Genomic DNA, 21,114 nt, shown 5'->3' with positions numbered 1-21,114 from the left:
TACACTACCCCACAGCACCCCTACACTGCCCTGAAATGGGCTAAGCAATAGTCTATATCTGTTTAACAGTAGTTCCATTGTCCAGGAAACAAATTGTGAATAAGCTGAGAAATTAACAGAATCTGACATCCAAATATTGTTTGAGGAGCATGAATTTCTATGACTGAAATCAAAATAAGTTTGTAAATTTTTCCAATGTAGAAGAAAATGTAGTTCATCATACTTGTAGGGTTTGATTTCTGTGAATGGACAACATGACCAAGACAACTCTTATTAAGGACAACATTTAGTTGGGCCTGGTGTATAGTTTTAGACGTGCAGTCCATTATCATCAAGGCAGGAAGCATGGCAGCATCCAGGCAGGCATCAGAGGAGCTGAGTATGTCTTGATCTATAGGGAGCCAGGAGACTGTCTTCCACACTGGCCAGACTTGACGTATATATGACACCTCAAAGCCCTCTTTCCACACTGACACACCTCCTCCAAGGCCATACCTTCTAATAGCACCACTCCTCATTGGCCAAGCATTCAAACACATGAGTCTGTGGCGGGGGAGGGGGGGGGCGCGAGATGGTGGTGTGTGCAAACCTATTCAGACTACAATACTTTTTCCTTCTGACTTGATTATACAAATATATTGCTTATGCATTTCCTTAAAGTGAATAAAAAAGGTTTTCTATCACAAAAAAGTCTACATTTGTAGACTTCCCAGATTCTTGGACTTTGTTAACTGCACATTCAGGTTTGTTATATATGCATAGAAGGTAATAAAAGCAGCACACACCCTTTATTTTCAAGGAAAAGCCTGAACATTTACTTTTTAATAACTGCTTTAGCAGAAAAAGAACAAATATAATTAATTATTCATTGTGGCTACTGGGAATTTATCTGAGCTTTGACTCTGCAAACAAACTGTAACATCATTCCAAACCTGAAAACGTCTTCCTGTCACTAGAAGCGTCTTGCGTAATTGTTTAAAGATGTATTTATGTTTCAGCTCTAATGCCTGTGAGTGTGTAGACCGGGCATGGGGCAGAAATCAGCTGTTGTGTCCATGAGATTACAGCACTTACAGTGATGTCGTTTTCATCCTGACCCACTGCTGATCTCGTAGCTGCTTATAGCAAATCTCAGATGCACACCCCAGCCTCACCTGCACTTAGCCTACCAGGCTTGACCTCTCCCTCTGTGGTAAAGAGTAAGTCATGCATCTTTAACCTGACTGAGCAGTGTGAAGCTGCCTTTTGTTCAATGATTGTTTAAGAAGCTTGAGTTCCCAGTGTGAGATTCTTAAGGGTCTCTGGGTGAGCAAATGCATACACAGTAAGAGCTTCCTAGAGTTCATACTATGCATCCTAATGTTCACACTTTGCTTTACAGGCCATCTGTGTTGGCCCAGAAAACATGCAGATCATGTACCCGGCTATATTTGACCAGTTGCTGGCATTCGTAGAGTTTTCCTGTAAACCTCCACAGTATGGACAGCTGGAAACAAAGCACATTGCAAATGCAAAGTATAATCAGGTAGCTTGCAAATTATGTTTATTCTGTAATAAGTTATAAATGAGTTCCAATCACAATAGAGGGTGGTTACCTAAGACTTTCGTTCATGCTCAGGTGTCCGTTACAGAGTAGCAGAATTACCTGAGACATCTCTCCCTGCCGCTTACCTTCTCCCTCTGCAGAGGACCCTTCTCAGAGTTTGCCTTCTCACTTCCCTTGTTTCTTCAGAAGAGAGAGCTCCTTTCTACCTGTTTTCTTTGCTACCCCATTCTTCTACAAATTGGTTGTAAATCCCTAGGCCTGATTTTACCTTTAAATAGCTATATACAATGCAAGCTGAAGAATTCTGTGTATACTAAACAAGTTGTCCATTGCTGGTGTGAAATTTAGTTGGATTTTACATACATTCTCATAGCCTTAGTTGGCAAATTCTTTCTTCATTTTGGCTTATAACAAAAGTAAATTTTTAAATGCATGTATATGCTGATTTTCTTCACTCAACATAAAAATTATAATTTATAGAGACCGAAAAGTAGTTGTAATGTGTATTAATTTTTCTCATTCTATTTGTCTTGCATCACAATGGAATCACAATAGATCCAACTATTTGCGCCGGTGAGTTAATTTCCTAACCCCGTCCTAACCCTGCCAGCACAGTGCATCTTCCCAGTCTCCACAGAGTGCTCTCTCTGTTGCCCCAGTACTTGGAACGTTTGCCTGAATGAGAATTCTTTTTTATGAAGTACATTTGGTTTTTGAAAACTTTGCATGTAATGTGATCTGATCTAGAACCAAGGCCTGAACTTGTAAGGAGAAGGAGCTTTCTTCTCAAAAACAGTATCATTTCCTTCAGTTCCCTCCCTCTCACTTCATGGGAAAACCTTCCTTTCTAGGCGGAATGGGTAGCCTTGAATTATGTGCCGTTTGCTGAAAGATCTTTAGAAGTGGTTGTGGATTTGTATCAGAAAACGGCCTGTCATAAAGCCGTGGTGAATGAGAAAGTCCTCCAGAATATTATTAAGGTAACGTATCTTTGTTATCTCTATAATTTTATTTGATATTATAAAATTATTGGAATTTCTGTAGGCAGTATATTGGGATAAATGAAGAACATTTGTTATTTATAATGACTTCAAATGCATGAATTGTATTTGACAAACACATTTTTTATTATATGAGATGTTTTGGAGTGGGGTGAGGGTACCTCAGTAGTAGGGCTTGAACCCAGAGCCTCTAAAATGCCGGGCAGATGCTTTTCTGCTGAATTCTACCTCTAGCCTAGCAAGATTCTTCTTCACAATAGATGTGATATAGTTCTTAAGAGAGTCCTCACGTCTTCCGGGTGCTCAGAACTCAGGTACTCAGAGGGAGTGTGTCAGCGTAACTGCTAATGAAGACGTGAAAGAGCCAGGTCCTTCCTTCTATGCTACGTATGCAGAACACCGGCTTTGGGTTTCTTTTTAAAAATTAAACTGTTTCTTATTTCTTCACTTTTCCTCTGTTTGAAGAACAAATCTAAAGCTAAACTCCTCCTCTAGATTTCATATTCTTATATGATTAATTTATTGCAGTATTAGAAGAAGTACATGGAAATATTTGAGTAAAGTATAAAACTCAAGGAATTTTAGTTCTCAAACATGAGAAAGTATCTCAGGTTGTTAGCTCTCCCCTAGCCACTGGGCACAGATAGGCAGCACTGGCCTCTCTTGGGCAGGAGACCCTTAGGAATTGTGCTTTCTGCTAGGAGAACCGCATCAGGAGAGTAAAATGGAACATTTCCTGTTCTTAACTCTTTATAATAGTATCCTTATTGTGATTTTAAAGAAGGAGAACTGAGGTTCAAAGAAGTAGTTAATGACTCATGTTTAGATGAGACTGAGTTAAAGCTCATGGTTGCAGCACATATGTAACCCAGTACTTGGGAGGCTGAGACAGGAGGATAGTGAATTTGAGTACAACCTGAGCTATGTTAGTGAGACTCCGTCCATGTCCAATTAAAAAGCACACACACGTTGCTTTTAGAGCTAAGGTTAGCTCAGTGGTACTGGTCATCCTTAGCATACAGAAGGCCCTGGGTCTAGTTCTCAGTTCCAAACGAAACAAAGTATGTCTTTCTAGGAGAATCCGTCTTTCTTAACCGTCTTTTCAGTGTAAATCATTATGTTGTGCTTTCATGGTTTTACCTGACATTTAGTTTTGAATGTAGCTGTGTGTATTTTAACCGGTCTTAACCAAACTGAACTTTCTCTCCAGACTCTCAGGGTTCCTCTCAGTTTGAAGTATTCGTGCCCTTCTGAAAGCACTTGGAAACTGGCGGTAGCCTCTCTCCTCAAAGTCCTTTCCATTGGGCTGCCTGTTGCCCGACAACATGCTTCCTCTGGGAAATTTGACAGCATGTGGCCAGAATTAGCCAGCACTCTTGAAGACTTCCTCTTTACTAAAAGGTCAGCTCGTTGATCGAAAATAGAGAGAGGGGCCTTTAAAGAGATGGGAACTATGTCTACAACTGTTGAGCTGTGGGTCTTGCTCTTGCACAACTGGAAGGATGTTTCTGTGTCTTGGGTCCTTTCTCATTGTGGTGGGAAGACTAGAGCTTGATGCAGAGGATCTAGTGCCAGTATATTTTTATGTTTAAAATGTACAAATAAAGCAAGGCCTGCTAACCATCTAGCTGTAGGTATAAAACTGTACACTGTACCTCTAAACTAAATGCATTGATGCCATTTTATACATATAACATAAAAGAAAATTATGTAGACTTAAATGTCAGATAAGGAAGGTTCCTATTGGAGCCTTGCGCTTGCCTGGGGAGTGCTGGCATATGCGTTCTTAGGCACACGTGCAGCTCTGCTCTCCTCTTCTGTTGACTGGGATGGCATGGCTTGCTTCTCGGGGCTGCAGTGAGGACTCATGAGAGTAATGCAGACAAAGCTCTTACAGAACCTGGCTGATTCCAACGGCTGTTGTAACAGTCATTCTTAAACTGTTAATATTTCAGTATTCTAGACATTTGTGATTACCTTACTATCCATGAATCAGAAAGTCTAGACTCCACCTTGATTCTTTCAGAACTATTGACTTCTCTGTTCTTGCTATAATAACTTTGCCTTAGAAAATTAAATTGGCCCTTTCTTTATGGATATTCTTTTATATTTACTTTAAAGAATTTAATGTATTGTATTACAAACTAATAATGGGCTTGATTGAGGGTCTTTTATGTCACTATCAGATAGCCTAGGTAAAATCAGGTGTGCTCTCAGTGATGACTTTAGTTGTGGGGATACCTTTCTTCTTCATGCGTTATACCTAGAAAGTTTACTTTTACAGATGTTCAGTTCAGGATTGCTCCCAGTGTTTTAACATATCATTTACAGTAAGTATTGTAATTTAAAAGCGTCTTCTCTTAAGTGTGCCATAATGTCTCAGCCTGAGCAGGAAGAGCTAATGTTTTATCACTTGAATACTGTTAATCTCCAGTCTGTCCAGGAAATGAAATCAAGTCTTTTCTTTTCTCTTTTTTAGCATACCTCCAGATAATCTCTCTATTCAAGAATTTCAAAGAAATGAAAGTATTGATGTTGAAGTAAGCAAGCTTAGAAAATTTTTCCTGTGTTTTACTGTATTTGAGGATGATAAATGGAATGTGAAGACTTTAATGTTAGTAGGGAAGGGCACGTGTGTCATACATGCCTCTGTGTGTGTGTGTGCATGCACTGTCTGTATCTGTGTGTACTTGTATGCGAGTCAGAGGACAGCTTTGTGGAGCCTTCCACTTTTACATGGGTTCAGTACTTGCTGAGCCATCTTGCCAACTTTGAGGTTTTTCAGCTTTGAAGTTTTGGTTGGTAAAGGAATTGGAATCTGTTGTCTTTGAGGTAGCTGAAAGTTTAAGTAACTCAAATACATTATTTTCCCATGTAGACTTGAAAGTCTAGGCATTGTCATAGCTCTGTAAAGTATTGCCTCTGTGCCATTGCTGTTTAAGCCTCATATAAGCTTTTCTTTTCCTTTAGAGGATAAAATAAACTGTATGTTAGGGCAAGGCATGTGACAAAAATGAATATGATTTTAATTTCTCATAGTTTATAATTTCTGGTTATAAAAATAAGTTTAATGTTAATCTTGGATATTTTAGCGTGGGTGAGTTTCATATATGGCTGAGCATTTTTCTATATATTTATGGTTGGGTGAAGATCAACATACGTTAAAACTGTAGCACAGTAAACCTTAGTGTTGACTCTCCTTATAGGTAAGATGGATGAAGAGACAGGCTAGTGGTCATGTTGTAGTAACAGTAAAACGTTCATGTACTTCGATCAGAGAAGGTTTGTTACTTTTTCAAAAAGTAAAATTTAGCTTTTACTCTAGAAAATCTCATTTGAATAGGCCCATCTTTTCTGAGGAAAGAATAGATTTGACTCCCATTTGCTGTAGGTTGTTCAGCTCATCAGCGCGGAGATCCTCCCGTATGCCAACCTCATTCCTAAAGCATTTGTGGGTCAGATGATGACCATGCTCAACAGGGGCTCCATCCATTCCCAGCCATCCTCGTTTACAGGTGTGTGACTCAGAGTCTGCTCACAGTGGTAAGAAGCAGGGTGCATCTAACCCCCTCTGACTGTTACATATATAAATCAGTGGATGGGGAGGGAGGTAATGTTTAGGAGTGTGATATAGAATGTGAAGGTTTATAAAGAGAAATGTATGTGTGCTTATATATGTAAACTCTGATTAAGTGAATCACATGGTAGTTCTGGAATCTGATGAAGTTATGCATGTAGACAGAATTTATTAGATTTTGAAGTCATGGATTATTGTAAAGAATGTAGTATATTAAAAAGAGAATATTCTGCCACCTAGAATGTTGGCTTTAGTAGGGAAAACATTTCTTAACATTTCTTAAAGGAGCAAACAGTGAGTGCCTACTGTGTACCGCATTGTGCTAGAGAGGTGTCACATTCTTGAAAACATTTCTGAGGATACATACCACAGTATTAGAGAAAGGAATGTGTGTTGTCGGATTGACAGACTCCCATAGTCAGGATACATACAACAGTATTAGAGAAAGGAATGTGTTTAGTTGGATTGGAAGAACTCCCTGTCATAAGAAAGAACATGCTCCATTCACTATGCCCTCTTATATGTATAAATTTTGTTAGTATTTCTAGTTATTAAAACATGTATTCAGATCTCAGAAGTAATTGTGACATAATTGGATTTTTTTTCATAAATTTTTGGAGGTCCTTAACCCCAACATTTACTAGGCCCATGATCATTTATACAGTTTGGCCACTAGATGGCTCTCTTACTGCTTACTTCACAAGCCAAGGGTTTGTTTTTTTTTTCCATTTACCTTAGCATTTTAAAAAACTGGCCTGTACAGCATGGGAATTTCAGAGAAAAATAATTAAGTGGACTTAATTTTTATATAATACTTATATTTAAAATGGTAGATATTTTAATAGAGTACAATTAAAATTAGGTACAAATACTTCAAGTGCTGAATCATCAGGTATGCATTAGTCTTTGGTGGAGTGAAGCGTACCAGCACCAGATAGCCCCGCCTACCATGTGTGGTGTGAGCACACCAACACTGAAAGAAAGGCGCTCACATACTCTCCAGGGACTCTGCATAATGCACATGCCTCAGCTTTACCTTGAAGTTTTCTGTAAACACACACAGAAAGACATTCCACAATAGGCAAGTTCCCATGGTCACCTGGTTCTTGGCTCTTTAGCATGACCTGATGGCCAGACTTCACAGACTAATGGGAAAGACCAAAAGAAATAAGTAATAAAAGAAACTGAGTTTCCTCCAGACGGATGAAAGAGACCATCATGGGGAAGTGTGGTGCAGAGGGACAGCAGTGGGGACAGCAAGCTGAGAACTCATCTTCAACCCCAGGCAAGAAACTGAGAGTGAACACAAAAGTTAGAAGAGGATTGCAGGGCGCTGCTTGACAGAGAGTGAGACCTACACCACGTGTGTGAGAGAGAGAACGAACATGTGTGTACTGGAAACCCTAGTGACACACCTCCTCCATCAAGGCCACGCCTCCTAAGCTTCCCCCAAAATAGTACTTCTACCTATGGAATGTAGAGTGTTCAAATACCAGAGACTGTTGTTCAAACCACAGTAGTGATCAAGAAAATAGAGCAGAAACCAATGGGAAGATGTGTGCTAAGATCAGGAAGAAATAAAACTAGTCAGGTGCTTATCTGGTACTCTATAACTATGTCTTCCAAGAGGGAACAGAGAAATATAGAAAAGGAAATTACTAAAGACATTAGAAATGATAACTCTGTGCCCAAAGCAGTGAAGGGTAAAAGGCCCCAGTGAGACATATCACAGAATATCAACATACTTACGATAAAAAGAAGATAGTCACACTTTTCAGCCACAAAAACTTTTCAGATGGCCTATGTAGGAACTGCACAGTTCTGAAAGACTTGACATGGTGGCTAGAAATGAAGAGTTCTCACCGTGGACGTGTGTACAGCTGGGCGAGCCTGAGTACAGAGTAGTAATTCTCATACTTCAGCAGAAAGGATGCCATGTTTCCAGGGGTTCTGCTTCAGACGGGTGGGATAGGAGAGTTCCCACTTCCCACCCAGGCTCTGGAGCAGCTAGGAGGCAGCTGCACCTGTTACTTACCACAGTAAAGTAATGGCATCCTCAAAAGAACAGCAGACTTATTTTCCCTCATCCCTTCTTAGGAAGCCACTTCAGAATATCTTCATAGAAATGGGAAACCGAGAAAGCAGGAGGTTAGGATTCTGGGAGACACAGCATGAGGGGGAGTGGTGTTGGCCAAAGACTGCTTGCCAGTTATGGCTAAAGAGCTTGACTAGGAAGAACTAGTCTAGAGCAGAGCAGGCTTATGCTCCAGGAAAACATGTTGCTAGGAAAGGAAAAAAGGTAGTAAGACAGAAAGGCCAATTGATTGTGACTTTTGACTTAGACTAAACTCTTGAGAAGTTTGTTCAGGTTTTGTCATTGTTGCTTAAAGTGTGGTCTTAGGTACCCCAAACTGTCCTCAAAAAAATGCATACCTCGATAGCTGGCCTCAAAGTTCCTGTGTAGCCTCAAATGACCTTAAACTTTTCATTCTCATAGTGGAGTTGAAGACATATGCCACCATGTCTACTTTATGTAGTACTGGGGATTGAAGCTGGAAATCAAACTCAGAGCCTCATGTGTGCTAGGAAAGCATTCTCCCAACCAAGGGACATTCCTTGCCCTTGAGACTCACTTTATAGCCTTGTCACAAGATAAGAAAAATGTTGGGACCAACAGATAGATGCATTCCACCAAGCATGATGCCTTAAGTGCAGTCACTAGAAACCACATGGAGAGAACTGACTCCTACATGTTGTCTTTCGACTTCCACATGTATAATGTGGCATGTACACATGTGCACTCATGCACGCATGCACATGTGTGTATACACACACACATACATGCACACATATGCACACGCACCCACATGCACACGTGCAAACACTCTAAACAAAGGGAAACAAGAACATGTTGATTATGGGCAGCCTTGTTTTTCACATTCCTAGAGGAAAGGTTGTTATTTACTAGATATTTACAAAATATCATTAACTATAGGTTGTTCATCAGTGCCTTTCATCTTACTGATAGAGTATTTTTATTCCTAGCTTGCTAGGCTCATTAGTAATGTGCACTGTTTTAACATTTTTTAACAATCAAATATTGCTAATTTTACAGAAGCAGAGATTGACATTCGTTTGAGAGAAGAATTTTCTAAAATGTGTTTTGAAACATTGCTCCAGTTTTCCTTCAGTAACAAAGTCACAACACCCCAGGAAGGCTACATCTCCCGAATGGCACTCTCTGTGCTTTTAAAGAGGTCTCAGGATGTTCTGCATCGCTACATAGAAGATGAGAGGCTGAGTGGAAAATGCCCTCTCCCACGGTACGTGTTTAATTAAGGAGAAAATACATTGATGTCATAATGAGTAATAAAGATTGCTCAAAACCAAGAGATTTCTTAAGTGAACTAGATGGAACTGAGGTCATTGATAACTGTATGTGCCCTCTACAGCGTAAGACATTGATTAACTGTATGTGCCCTCTACAGCGTAAGTATTCATAGGCTTTGATGCAGATCCATGATGTTTTTTATGATGATGATGATGATGATGATGATGATGATGATGATGATGACAATACTTCAGGTCTTTCTTGTAGATTAAGGACTATGTGATACATGTATCATATTACCTTTTGAACCTAAAAAATATTGAGGTTTCTGCATAAGAACTTATGGGTTTGTATTAAAAACATAATCTTTTTCTCTAAAGAGAAATTAAGAGATTAATCACTTCTATATTATCTTTGACATTTCATGATTTCTGTCACCTTTCCTGTCTTTTTTTTTTTTTTTTGAGTACACTGTAGCTGTCTTCAGACACCCAGAAGAGGGCATCAGATCCCATTACAGATGGTTGTGAGTCCCCATGTGGTTGCTGGGAATTGAACTCAGGACCTATGGAAGAACAGTCAGTGCCTAACTGCTGAGCCATCCATCTCTCCAGCCCACCTGTTCCTGTCTTAAATCTCAGTTTTTTTCTAATCTGTTTAACAAAGCCCCTGCCCCTAAGCTGACTGACCCTTCATGTTTATCCAGCTTGTGTTCAGGGCAGCGGCTGCACGGCTGATTTCAGTTGAGCTATAGACTGGAATTCAGCAACAGATATAATTTTTTTTAATGTAGAAACAGGAGTTTAACTCAAAACAAACAAAGTATGAAAGGTCAGGAAAACGTTAGGGCCAGTGAGCATCTCATGATGAGATCCTGGTAGAGAAGCAGGTCACCCATGAGCCCTTATTTCTTTATCCACTTCTGAAGTTGGAGGTGATCTGACAAAGGATATGGTTTTCTTTTTTAATCTTTTCTTTGTCTTACTAAATTGCTTACTGCAGTTTCATACCAGTTTAGATTTCCCCAGGATTATATGAATGCCTTTTCCTCAATTTTTAAGATTTTAAAATTCTTTACTCATTTAGAGTTTATTTTACAGTTTTCTAATTAGATGAAAGTCACAAAATTACATTTCAAAAAGTGACTAATGCTTATTAACTCTCTACAATCTTGAATTTTAAATTTCTAGATCATAAATTATAGGTCTCTACCTTCAGATATATATACAGAAACATCCTGAGAACAGCTTACTAGTAAACAGCTTTGATTATGGACATGATTAAAAATGGATTAATTAAAGTTGATTCCTGATATGTACATGAAAGTGCAGAGATAAAAGCTGCTATTATTACTAGATCATAAATACTAGTTCAGAAAACATCTTTCCTTCATTTTTTTGTGTTGAAGATTTAACTAGCTCCTTTAATAATATTTCTTTTAAATTTTATTTTTGTTATCTTTATTTATGTGTTAGTATTTGGACATTAGTACAAGTACCTGAAGAAACCAGGGGTGTGTAATATTCTGTAGCTAAAGCTAGAGGCAGTGTGAGCCATCTGCCGTAGGTTCTCAGAATCAAGCGCAGATCATCTGCATGGTCTTAACCACTGAGCTGCTCCCCCACTTTACCTGCTTTCTGTAATTTGAGTTCTATTTATAGTCATCTGATGAAGCTGTTTCATTCTATGTCACAGTATTATGTGTTTTCTACAAGCGACATTTCAACATCAGTTTGCTTGCAAAGAATATTTAATGCCTGGGGATGTAGTTCAGTTGCTTGAGTACTTGGCATAGTTCAGTCCCTAAAACAGAGCCTGCTAGTGAGTCTTCTCATCTCAGCAAGACAGGAAATTGAGGCAGGAGGATCAGAAGTTCAAAGTCATCCCGTTACAAGTTTGATATCAGCTTGAGGAATGTGGGAGATTCTGTGTCAGATTTAAAAAAAAAAAAAACAAACTTGATACAGTGCCCTGTGCAGCACTGGAAAAGCCTGCCTCTCTGTGGGATACAGGTGTACCAGCAGGACAAGGGACAATAGAGCAAAACCGCCATTGCTACTGGGGGAAGGAAGAAACCAGGGTGTTCTTTTCACCTTTGGATCAGTTATTACATGCTTATTGGTTATTGTTAAATGTTGCTAATCGGCTGTCTCAGAATTAATGTTTGGCAGCTTCATGATTGTCATCTTAACAGTACAGTAAGAACAGGAGACACACGAGCATTGCTACAGATCTGAGAGCTCCTTCAGCAGGCATTAGGATGAGCTTTTCCATTTCATCTTTGGCAGGTTTCTATTAATGCTAACTAGAAAACAAAGCATCTTGTTTTAGGAAGTTTTAAGGCATGTGTTATAAAATAGTGTAGTGGCACACAACTTTAATCCCAGCACTTGGAACACAGAGTCAGGCAGATCTCTGAGTTGGAGGCTAGCCTGGTCTACAAATCGGGTTCCAGGACAGCAAGATAACACAGAAAAACTCACCTTAAAAAAACAAAACAAAAGTAATTGTAGCTAGTGGCAGGGGCTGCCCTGTGAATGTAGATTTTCAGGAACTGAATTTCCCCTTACCATTGATAATTTTGGTAAGCCTAACTACAAATCAGTTTTGGTAAGGTAACTACAGATTGGCAGGAACCATGGTTCTCATGTGTTTGTTCTGTGCTTGATGATTTCTCCTGTTATAAGAATTTTAACCTCTTTTTATTTTATTGTATCAATATTTATCCAAAATTATATCTATTTGTACAAACTTTGTGAGGAAAAAAATTTCATGATATATCTTAAAAAACCCTAATGGAAATAATTTCTCATCCTTTTTAGGCAGCAAGTAACAGAAATCATATTTGTTCTAAAAGCTGTCAGTACCCTCATTGACTCGCTGAAGAAGACTCAGCCTGAGAATGGTAAGTGCTTGAGAACTTGGCTGTTCTCTCTGTCAGGACTACCACTGTGTGATATTTTTGTGTTATCACTAAGGTGGCTGAACTTGAGAATGTGAGCACCATTATGTTCTTTGTTCTCTCGATGACAAAAACTCAAGTCATGTCAATTCAGGAAAATTAACTTGTTAAAAAAACTGGAATGCTTGCAAGGTAGCCTGGGCTGACAGCCTGAGTGTGAGCTCCAGACCCGGGTAACAGTAGAGGAGACCCAGCTCTATGCATGCCTACGCACTTACATCAGAAACACAATGATAGAACAACTGTAAAGTATTCATCTCTAAGAAAGTAGTATCTGAGGAACAATGCCTGAGGTGCTATCTGGCCTCCACACATAGATGCACACACATACATGTGTGCCTACACATACTTATGCACAAATACAGAAAAAAATTAGAAGTTGGAATTATGCTCTAAACAAACGAAGTGAGTTTTTTATTTTGATGTAACCATAAGTTATGGTGATAGATTAGAAAGTATGTAATAGGCTTCATCAAGAATAAATAAGAATGCCAGCTTTTCTGTCAAAATCATGTGGATTTCACATAGCCAGTCCAAGTCTGATGCAAGAGATTGGCTATCAGGTGTAGACCCAACAGGTCCCACATCGATGTAAACGTTTTATTATTGTCTTACTGGAGTGTTGTTGCTGGAAGTGAGGTGTTTGGAGAGGTTTTGTTCTTATTATTTTATTTAATGGTAAGTTTTTGAGTAGGCTATATAAATATACATAACTTAAAACAGAGGTGCTCACTGAGTAAGGGCACTTGCACCAAACCTGAGAACTTGAGCTCAGTAACCATATGCTAGGAGGAGAAAGTCAGTTCCCACAATCATGTAAATACAAACTACATACTCCAGTCACCCCCAGTTGTCTATACAAATAAATAACAATATCCCCTGTTTGTAATCACTTTTTTCTTGTCTGTTTTTCACTTAAACATTATGTATATTCTTTTATTTCGATACATGCATCTCTTTAATATTCTTTTTGTAGTTTGAGGTTTTAGAAATAGAGTCTCACATAAGTCAGGATGGCAGAGGATAGCCCTGAGTTACTAACCTGTTTTTCTCCCAAGTCCTGGGTCACAGGGATGTGCTGGGACACCTGGCTTTCTGTCAGAAAGCCCTTGGGAAATTACTGCGGGCTTTAGAATAAACATGCTGTAAGGGCTGAACCTGATTGGCCTCCCCACGTTCTGTCTGGTGTCGTCTTCATGCATCTCCTCTAACAAGCCAAGACTTAGTGTAGCGGCTTGACTGCTCATCTAGCAAGAGTAGAGCTGCCATCTGTACATTCTTCTGGGGATCCGTAGAACAGCTGGAGCAGGCCAGATAAACTTCCCAGAGCAGTGGTGCCTGCCTTTTTGTTTTGTTTTTTTGGTTCCTTTGCTGATTTCTTTTAAGCCAACCTCCACCCCCCAGAAAAAGTGAAAAGAAATATAGTAAGGATTCTTCTTTCATTATTATTACAGGATATTTATTGTGTGTGTAGCGGAGGGCTGTACCCTGCCACACCCACATCTGACCCACTCAGTGGGTCAGATGCAAACTGCAGGGACTTGGTTCTCTTCCTCCAGTGAATGTTGTGTACTCACATATATTAAATATCTTTTTTTTAAAAAAAAAAAAAAAAAAAAAAAAAAAACAGGACCACTTTTTTTTATATGATGCATTTATTCCATGAATGTAAGTATATTGTTGCTGTCTTCAGACACACCAGAAGAGGGCATTGATCCCATTACAGATGGCTGTGAGCCACCATGTGGTTGCTGAGAATTGAACTCAGGACCTTTGGAAGAACAGTCAGTGCTCTTAACCACTGAGCCATCTCTTCTGTCTGTATTAAATATCTTAAAGAAAAAAAAAGAAAAGAAAAGGAGTTAGTTTTTCACATAGAGTTTTCCACAGAAGTGGACTAAGGAGAGAATATTAGCACTGAGCCGTGTCAGAACACATTAGATGGAAAAAAAAATCTCATAAGCATCTTTATTTGGGAAACTGTAAATTATATAAATTTGAATATGCTCTTTTACTGTGAGCCTCTAGTCAATTCATATGAATTGTTGGTCTTAAGAGAAGAGATCTATGTGGTGTGTACCAAGCTTATCTAATCAGGGACTTGTTTCAGAAATTGAGAGAGACTGTTAAGAAACTCCTTTCCTTATAGTGTATCAAGAGAGTGAGAGCTGAGATAGAGACCACCATCCTGACTTGACCAGGATACCAAGTACTGCCTTATTTCAGGGGCGGGGGTAAGCGGTGCAGGCCTGTTACCACCTAGTAAATTAGACTAAAGTATGGAATGATTTTAAGCTTTGAGCTAGGCAGTGGTGGCACATGCCTTTAATACCAGCACTTGGGAGACAGAGACAGGCTTTTCTCTGAGTTCAAATCCAGCCTAGTCTACTGAGCAAGTTCCAAGACAGCCAAGGATACACAGAGAAACCCTGTCTGAACACCCCCCAAAAGAGGGGGTGTATTTTGTCCATTTTCACAGTACTCTTTCTTGTGTGCTACCGTGCCTCCCAGACTGCAATAATAGCACACCTGCCAGCAGGTCTACAAAGTACTTACCAGAGAATACAGTGCAGGGCCAGCCTGGGTAACTTGCTGAGCCACTGTCTCAGACTAAAAGGTAACAAAGGGGGCCTGAGGTACAGCCTAGCAGTATAACACTTGCTGTACGTGACCCTCAGTCAGACCCCGGCAAACAACAGGAGCTATACATGGAGCCATGATTTCAGTATAAGCACATTACTGGTTCTGGTGGGTCACTCTGCCCACCTGATGAAGAGCATCCTGTTGGTGGATGAGGTTAGGAAAGCAGGCTGGCTCCTCTGCCCAGTCTTGTGATGAGCATTAAAGGCTAGCAAGCTCTGTAAGACAGCTCCATCTGTGTAGTGACTCCAAGTTCAAATCACTACCAAGGGCACTACTGAGAATCTCATGGGGAGTAGGCAAGTGCATAATAAAGGTTTTCTATTTGTTCTTGACATGCACACTATATTATCTGGCAATTATACAGAAAATAACATTTTGGACCATTCTGTTACTTTGTTAACTTGCAAAGTTTGTTGGTATCTATGACTGTCCTCACTGGTCATTTCTCTCTCTTCCTCTTTTAAGATTTTACTCATTTTTATCTTCTTTGTATGAATGTTTGCCAAAAGAGAGCATTGGATTTCCTTGGAACTGAAATTAAAAATAGCTGTTAGCTGCCACTGGGTACTGAGAACCAAACCCTGGTCTTCTGCAAGAGCAGCAAGTGCTCTTAACCACAGAGCCATCTCCAACCTCTAACTCTTTTCTTACTTAATTTCTAAGTACACAATAATCTATTATCTCTTCTTTTTCATACTATACTAATTATATCATGAAGTCTTCTAAAATTAAGAAATTAAAAGATGCTTGTAGAACCATTTCTGTTATATTTTTAATTATGTTTATGTAAATTGGGTGACCGTACTGTTATATCCACTGTGGTTTTTTTTTGTCCTTTTTGATTACAGTTGATGGAAATACCTGGGCACAAGTAATTGCCTTATACCCAACGTTAGTAGAATGTATCACCTGCTCATCCTCAGAAGTGTGTTCTGCTCTTAAAGAGGCGTTGGTTCCCTTTAAGGATTTCATGCAGCCACCAGCATCCAAAGTTCAAAATGGAGAATCTTGAGCAGCTACAGTACATGAGGAGGAAGAGATACCCCTAAGGAACGCCTTCTCCTGAGTCTTGTAGAGGAAGGATGCTCTACTGAAGTCGTTCTTGGCAGCTGTTGTTTGCCTCCTTTAAATTAAAGTGTAGTTGTCTGGGTACAGTAATTCATACAGAAGCATACAAGTTAACAAAGGCCCTGGAGGACCTGAGCCTTTTCCTGGGTGATCTTGCTGGGAGGGATAATGAGCACTACATCATACCTGCTACCATGTCTTCAGTTGGTGATGTAAAAGTGAGCTTATGTACAGTTTGTTGTGTGTGTGTTAATGATGTACTTTTTAAACAGAAAGACAAGGTATTTCCATTCAGATTTGTGAGGCTGGGGTTTTGCACCCTTTTACAAGTACAGAATTGTACTAAAATTTTTTGCAAGGTGGTACTGTTAACATTCCATACTATCTACAACCAGCCTTTGTGAACAAAGGGAACTGATATACTGTGTGTATAATAAATGGTACAGTTCTGTATAAAATAGTTGCATTTATTTAAAATTTTAAAATACTGACGATGTTAAATGCTTGAAGCTGTATTTATTATTAATACAAACTTGTTTGCTTACGTTTCTACTTCTGATTTGCCTTCTTCTGGGGCAGATAAGCTTATCGTGTACTTGTGCAGTTGGCTTCCTGCCGTTTACATGCACTGTTGGTGACCAGAAGGATCATGGGACACAGCAACAGAGGTATGATTCAGCGACTTTGCACCTTTGGAGTGCAGGTCATAAAGTAATGCAGAGGCACGGTGTAGCCGGATGACTGGATCAGCCTCTCTTCTGAACTTTCATATGTCTGTTTATACACTTGCTGTCTGATTTTTAAAGACTCCATATTTTCTATTCCTATGGTTTCTTCCTGTGACGTGTGTTGAATGATGACTGAGGCACGATGACTTTGTACTTCATGAAACTTTGCCCGTGAGGTTTGGTTCTTCTCCTTGCTTCCTTTTCTGGGTTCCTTCCAAGAGGAAACCACAGCAGGCTGGCCCATAGTATAAAACATGTGCCACTGGGCTAGCGAGTGGCTGGAGGAGCCTGCATTTCTAAGAGCCAGAGAGCTCTCTGTGCTCTGGAAAGAGCTCCTGTTGCCCCTCCTTCCTGCCCTGAGGCAGAAGAAAGCTTCAGAGCACATGACCTCTCTTACAAAACTCTCTTTGACCTAGCACGCTGTATTTTTTAAAATTAATTATGCTCTTATAATATTTTTTTCCAAGTCAAACTTTTATTTCACAAGTGCTGAAGACATGAAACATGTTGAAAACATTGCTATTAGTAAGCAGTGATAGTGAAGTTGATATTATTTTAATGCACTAGAAAGCTTTTGACTTTACAAGAATTGTACATTTTGGTCTCTCCAAAATAATCATGAACTTTTAAGGAGGTGTTAGAGCTGAGTAATCAGTGAGATACAGTTTTGAGGCTATTTTAATTATGTAATGATTTAATTTGCACTATATTCTATATATGTGTGGCAAGGCCTATTTTGAAGGAATATTATTTTTACTCACATGAATTAATCGATTTCTATTTTATTATTTCACTTAGGGTTAAGGTAAAACATGGCATTTCATAGACTCTGCTGTCAGTGTTTTCTTAAAGGTGTAAAAAATTACTCAAGCTGTGTATTTTTTATATTTTGATATATTCACTTGTGAATTAAAGAATAGAAGTATCACTGATAAAGGATCAAAATAGTAAGAGTGGCAACATTTTGAAAATATTGCCATGGGTTTCATTAAAGTAAGTGTCTGCTCATGAGAAGTAACTGATCAATTGCAATCTGAACGATTCTTCTCCTGTGAAGGTTTTCTGTGAGTCAAGGGTCTATAGCATACATCAGATAAATAACTTGAGCTAATACAGTATTAGTTTTCAATACCAATGTCATGCTGTATAGTTCAAAACATAAAAATGTGTGGCGTGTGTTAATGTACAGTAACCAATGCCAGTCCCAATGCCAAGCAAGTAGGCCACTCCCTTGGTAGAATGACAGGTTTCCCCCCAAAATCCCTCTCAACCCCCAAGGAGTGAGTCCGAGTCATTAATGCTCTTGGGTCACACATGCTTGTAGGCTGCATTTTCTGAAATGTGCCGGTCTTGGAGAGGTTAGTGCAGTCCTCGTCCTGTAAACATGACCTGGGTTCTCAGCACAAGAGCTGCATGGGCTACTAGGTGCAAGGAACCCTCTAAAGGCTCCTACCAGGAAGCACTATGTTGAATCCCCTTCATTGCCTCCTGCCTCAGTGCAGTAAGTTTTACATCTCAGAGTCTTCGCCACTGACCCTCCTCTGTGACAGTCACGGAGGCTCCATGGAAGAGTTTACTGGCACAGGTCATCCTTTGGGCTCTGGTAATATAACCACTGTCAAGGGAAAAAGGGCAATTTCATAGTGTCTCATTTCTTCACGACTCATCTTAAAAGTTTTGTTTCACTGTATGCATTTTGCATACCATCTATTAAAACCCTTTTGTGTGCCAAAGGTGGGGAAAACTTTTATTAAGTCTAACTAGAAAGGAGTGCTTTTAACTTGTGTATATTTTTACTACATTAACATTGATGACCTTACTTGTTTCCTCACAGGTGGTTATTAAGTCAACATTCTTTAAATTATATAGAGCATCAGAAGAAAACAATGGAGAATTTATTTTCTTTATGTTATCATAGTGAATACATCACTTTAAGCAGCAGCCAATAACAATTATTTGTCCTTTCTTCTGCAGTCTTTAGAATGTTATATTTATTGTCAGTTTGGCACCACCTAGTCCCAGGTGAGCATTTGGCCAATAGTCAGCTAAAAAGCTGAAAGTGAACTAATATGCTGGAGAACATTAGAAATACATCCCTTATAATGAAGCGCTTATGACAGTCATGTCAATAAAAGGCTCCATTGAATACACCCCTCAAATGTAGAACCAAATCCTTGAGTTGGCTAAGGGCCACTAAAATAGAACACTTTCAGGGAATACTTACCTGTGATTGCCACTGAAATTAACTGGAAATCAAGAGCCAGGATAGATTAATATCCAGCCTTGGATTATTGTAGATTTTAGATTGTTCTAGGGAATTACCTCAGAGGTAGACAGTCTCTCCAGAAGTGTTGCCAGCAGCCTAGCGTGTTCCCACCTACTACATTTGGAGATGCTTGTCAAAAGCATTGCAGTTCTACGTGGCCATTTATTAGACTGAATTGGTTTTTGGTTTTTGTTTTTGCTTTCAAGTTATTCATAAGAAGAACAGGAGTTATGACACATTGTATTACTGACTTACGTATGGTGGACAAATAGTTTTTAATCCTTTATGGTCATTTCAATTAAACATTTTGTATCTCTGGAGAATAGAGTGGTGCTTTCATTTTAATGTTCAGTTTTTGTAAATGGGGAAAAGGTTGTGAATGGCTTTTAATTTACATGCAAACCCTCTCAGAAGACTTGCACTAAATCCAGTAGTTTTTACTGTGTTAGCAGTGTCGGCTTTAAAGAGCCAGGTGGATTAGCTGGATGTAGTAGCTCAGGCCCATAAGCCTGGCACTCAAGAGGTTCCCACGAGGAGTCCAGGCCAGCCAGCACTACACAAGGAGGCCTTGCTCAGAAAGCAGACAGACAATTCTGAGTGTCATCAGGACTGTGAATGCTCTGTGATCTCAATGTGGTGGGCAGAGGCTCTGTCTCCCAATTCACCTTGAAGCAAATCCTCAAAGCTGCTGCTTTTCTGTGTCTCAAACAGTGATGATGACACGTCACTAATTCTTTAGACAAATACTTACTGTGCATGGACTTGACCATACAGGGACACTCTTGGGTACATGCTCAGGTTGTGTGGTAATGCACTGTTACAGCCAAAGAGGATCTGATTGATTTGTTTTGTTCTTCCCTTTTCCTTGGGCAGCACTTTCATTCCTTCCTGTCTAAATTGTAAGTTTGCCTCACTTCCTCCTAACCTTCATCTCTGCAGTCCTTTTTATTCTCTACCCATCCCCACTGCCTTTGCTTGCATCATGAGACTCAGTCAGAGACGCTGGTGACGGCCTTCTTATTAATGAGATTGTAGACATGCCTTCCACTTCAACCACTGTTACCTTCTTACTGAGCTGAAGTTCCCTACCATTTTAAACAACAGAACAGTGTGAAGCAGTTTGAGGCTGTTGCCTACTGTATGTATGTCTGAGCTTGTGATTCTGCTGCCAAGGCACAGAATGGGATCGCTATAAATAAGTGGATTCAGTAGCTAAACTTGGAACAGTTAGGTCTGCACTGCCATGAGCAGGAAAACGATGCCACTTTTCTTTAAAAAATTCGTAGGCATTTCTGTTGTGGCTTTTGGAGCGGGGTTGTTTTGGCTTTGGGGAAGTTCCTGTTTTGGGAGGTAAACACTTTGAATGTGGGTAAGTTTATAGCATCTAAATCCTCCATGCTGGTGATACGTGCACTGCTTGCTTCCATGGAGTATTCAGGCACTGTTGTTATTTCTGTTTCATCTATGTCTGCTTTTCTATCAGAAAGCAGTAGATTGGGGGCTGGAGAGACAGCTCAGCAGTCAAGAGCACTGGCTGCTCTTCCAGAGGACTGGAGTTCAATTCTCAGCAACCACATAGCGGCTCACAACAATCTAACTCCAGTTCCAGGGGATCTGACAACCTCTTCAGGGTTACCTGGACACCATACACACAAGGGGTGAGCAGGCATACATGCACGCAAAATATGCACACATGCAATTAAATCCTATAGCTAACAATTTCCATTGAAGATCAGAGTGTTTTATCTTGTTTCTGAGTACTGGAATATTTTGGTATCTGCTGTTGCTCATGGTGACAGAGATGTCTTGAAGCATTCTCTATTACACTGCTGAGAATGGTGGGATCTTTGAGTAAGAAAAGGAAAATCACTGAATTTTGAGGTCATTTTTAGTTGCTACAAATGTTATTACCTAAAATTTTATTTTAAACTAAAACTCAGTAAATAGTATAGCCATAAAAGATCTTTTTTTTTTTTTTTTTTTTTTTTTTTT

General features: G+C 39.5%; 1 protein-coding gene across 4 annotated transcripts in view; it reads left to right on the top strand.

Moving 5' to 3' along the window:
* Mon2 (MON2 homolog, regulator of endosome-to-Golgi trafficking) overlaps nt 1–19,440 on the top strand; it is a 75,073-nt gene extending 55,633 nt beyond the window's left edge. The window contains exons 28-36 of one of the 4 annotated variants that reach the window (XM_031350350.1): nt 1,382–1,525; nt 2,102–2,119; nt 2,398–2,526; nt 3,758–3,948; nt 5,027–5,087; nt 5,939–6,062; nt 9,240–9,447; nt 12,278–12,360; nt 15,909–19,440. In XM_031350350.1, the coding sequence (XP_031206210.1) occupies nt 1,382–1,525; nt 2,102–2,119; nt 2,398–2,526; nt 3,758–3,948; nt 5,027–5,087; nt 5,939–6,062; nt 9,240–9,447; nt 12,278–12,360; nt 15,909–16,072 (1,122 nt within the window). In that variant the 3' untranslated portion in view covers nt 16,073–19,440. The remainder of the gene's footprint in view (nt 1–1,381; nt 1,526–2,101; nt 2,120–2,397; nt 2,527–3,757; nt 3,949–5,026; nt 5,088–5,938; nt 6,063–9,239; nt 9,448–12,277; nt 12,361–15,908) is intronic. The other 3 variants (XM_031350351.1, XM_031350352.1, XM_031350353.1) reach the window with 3 other exon arrangements.
* The last annotated feature ends 1,674 nt before the right edge of the window (nt 19,441–21,114 follow it).

The sequence above is a fragment of the Mastomys coucha genome, unplaced genomic scaffold, assembly GCF_008632895.1.
Source record: "Mastomys coucha isolate ucsf_1 unplaced genomic scaffold, UCSF_Mcou_1 pScaffold4, whole genome shotgun sequence".
NCBI classification, from domain to species: domain Eukaryota; kingdom Metazoa; phylum Chordata; class Mammalia; order Rodentia; family Muridae; genus Mastomys; species Mastomys coucha.
Note: the sequence above shows the minus strand (reverse complement) of the source record. Positions and strands in the feature narration are given on the sequence as shown.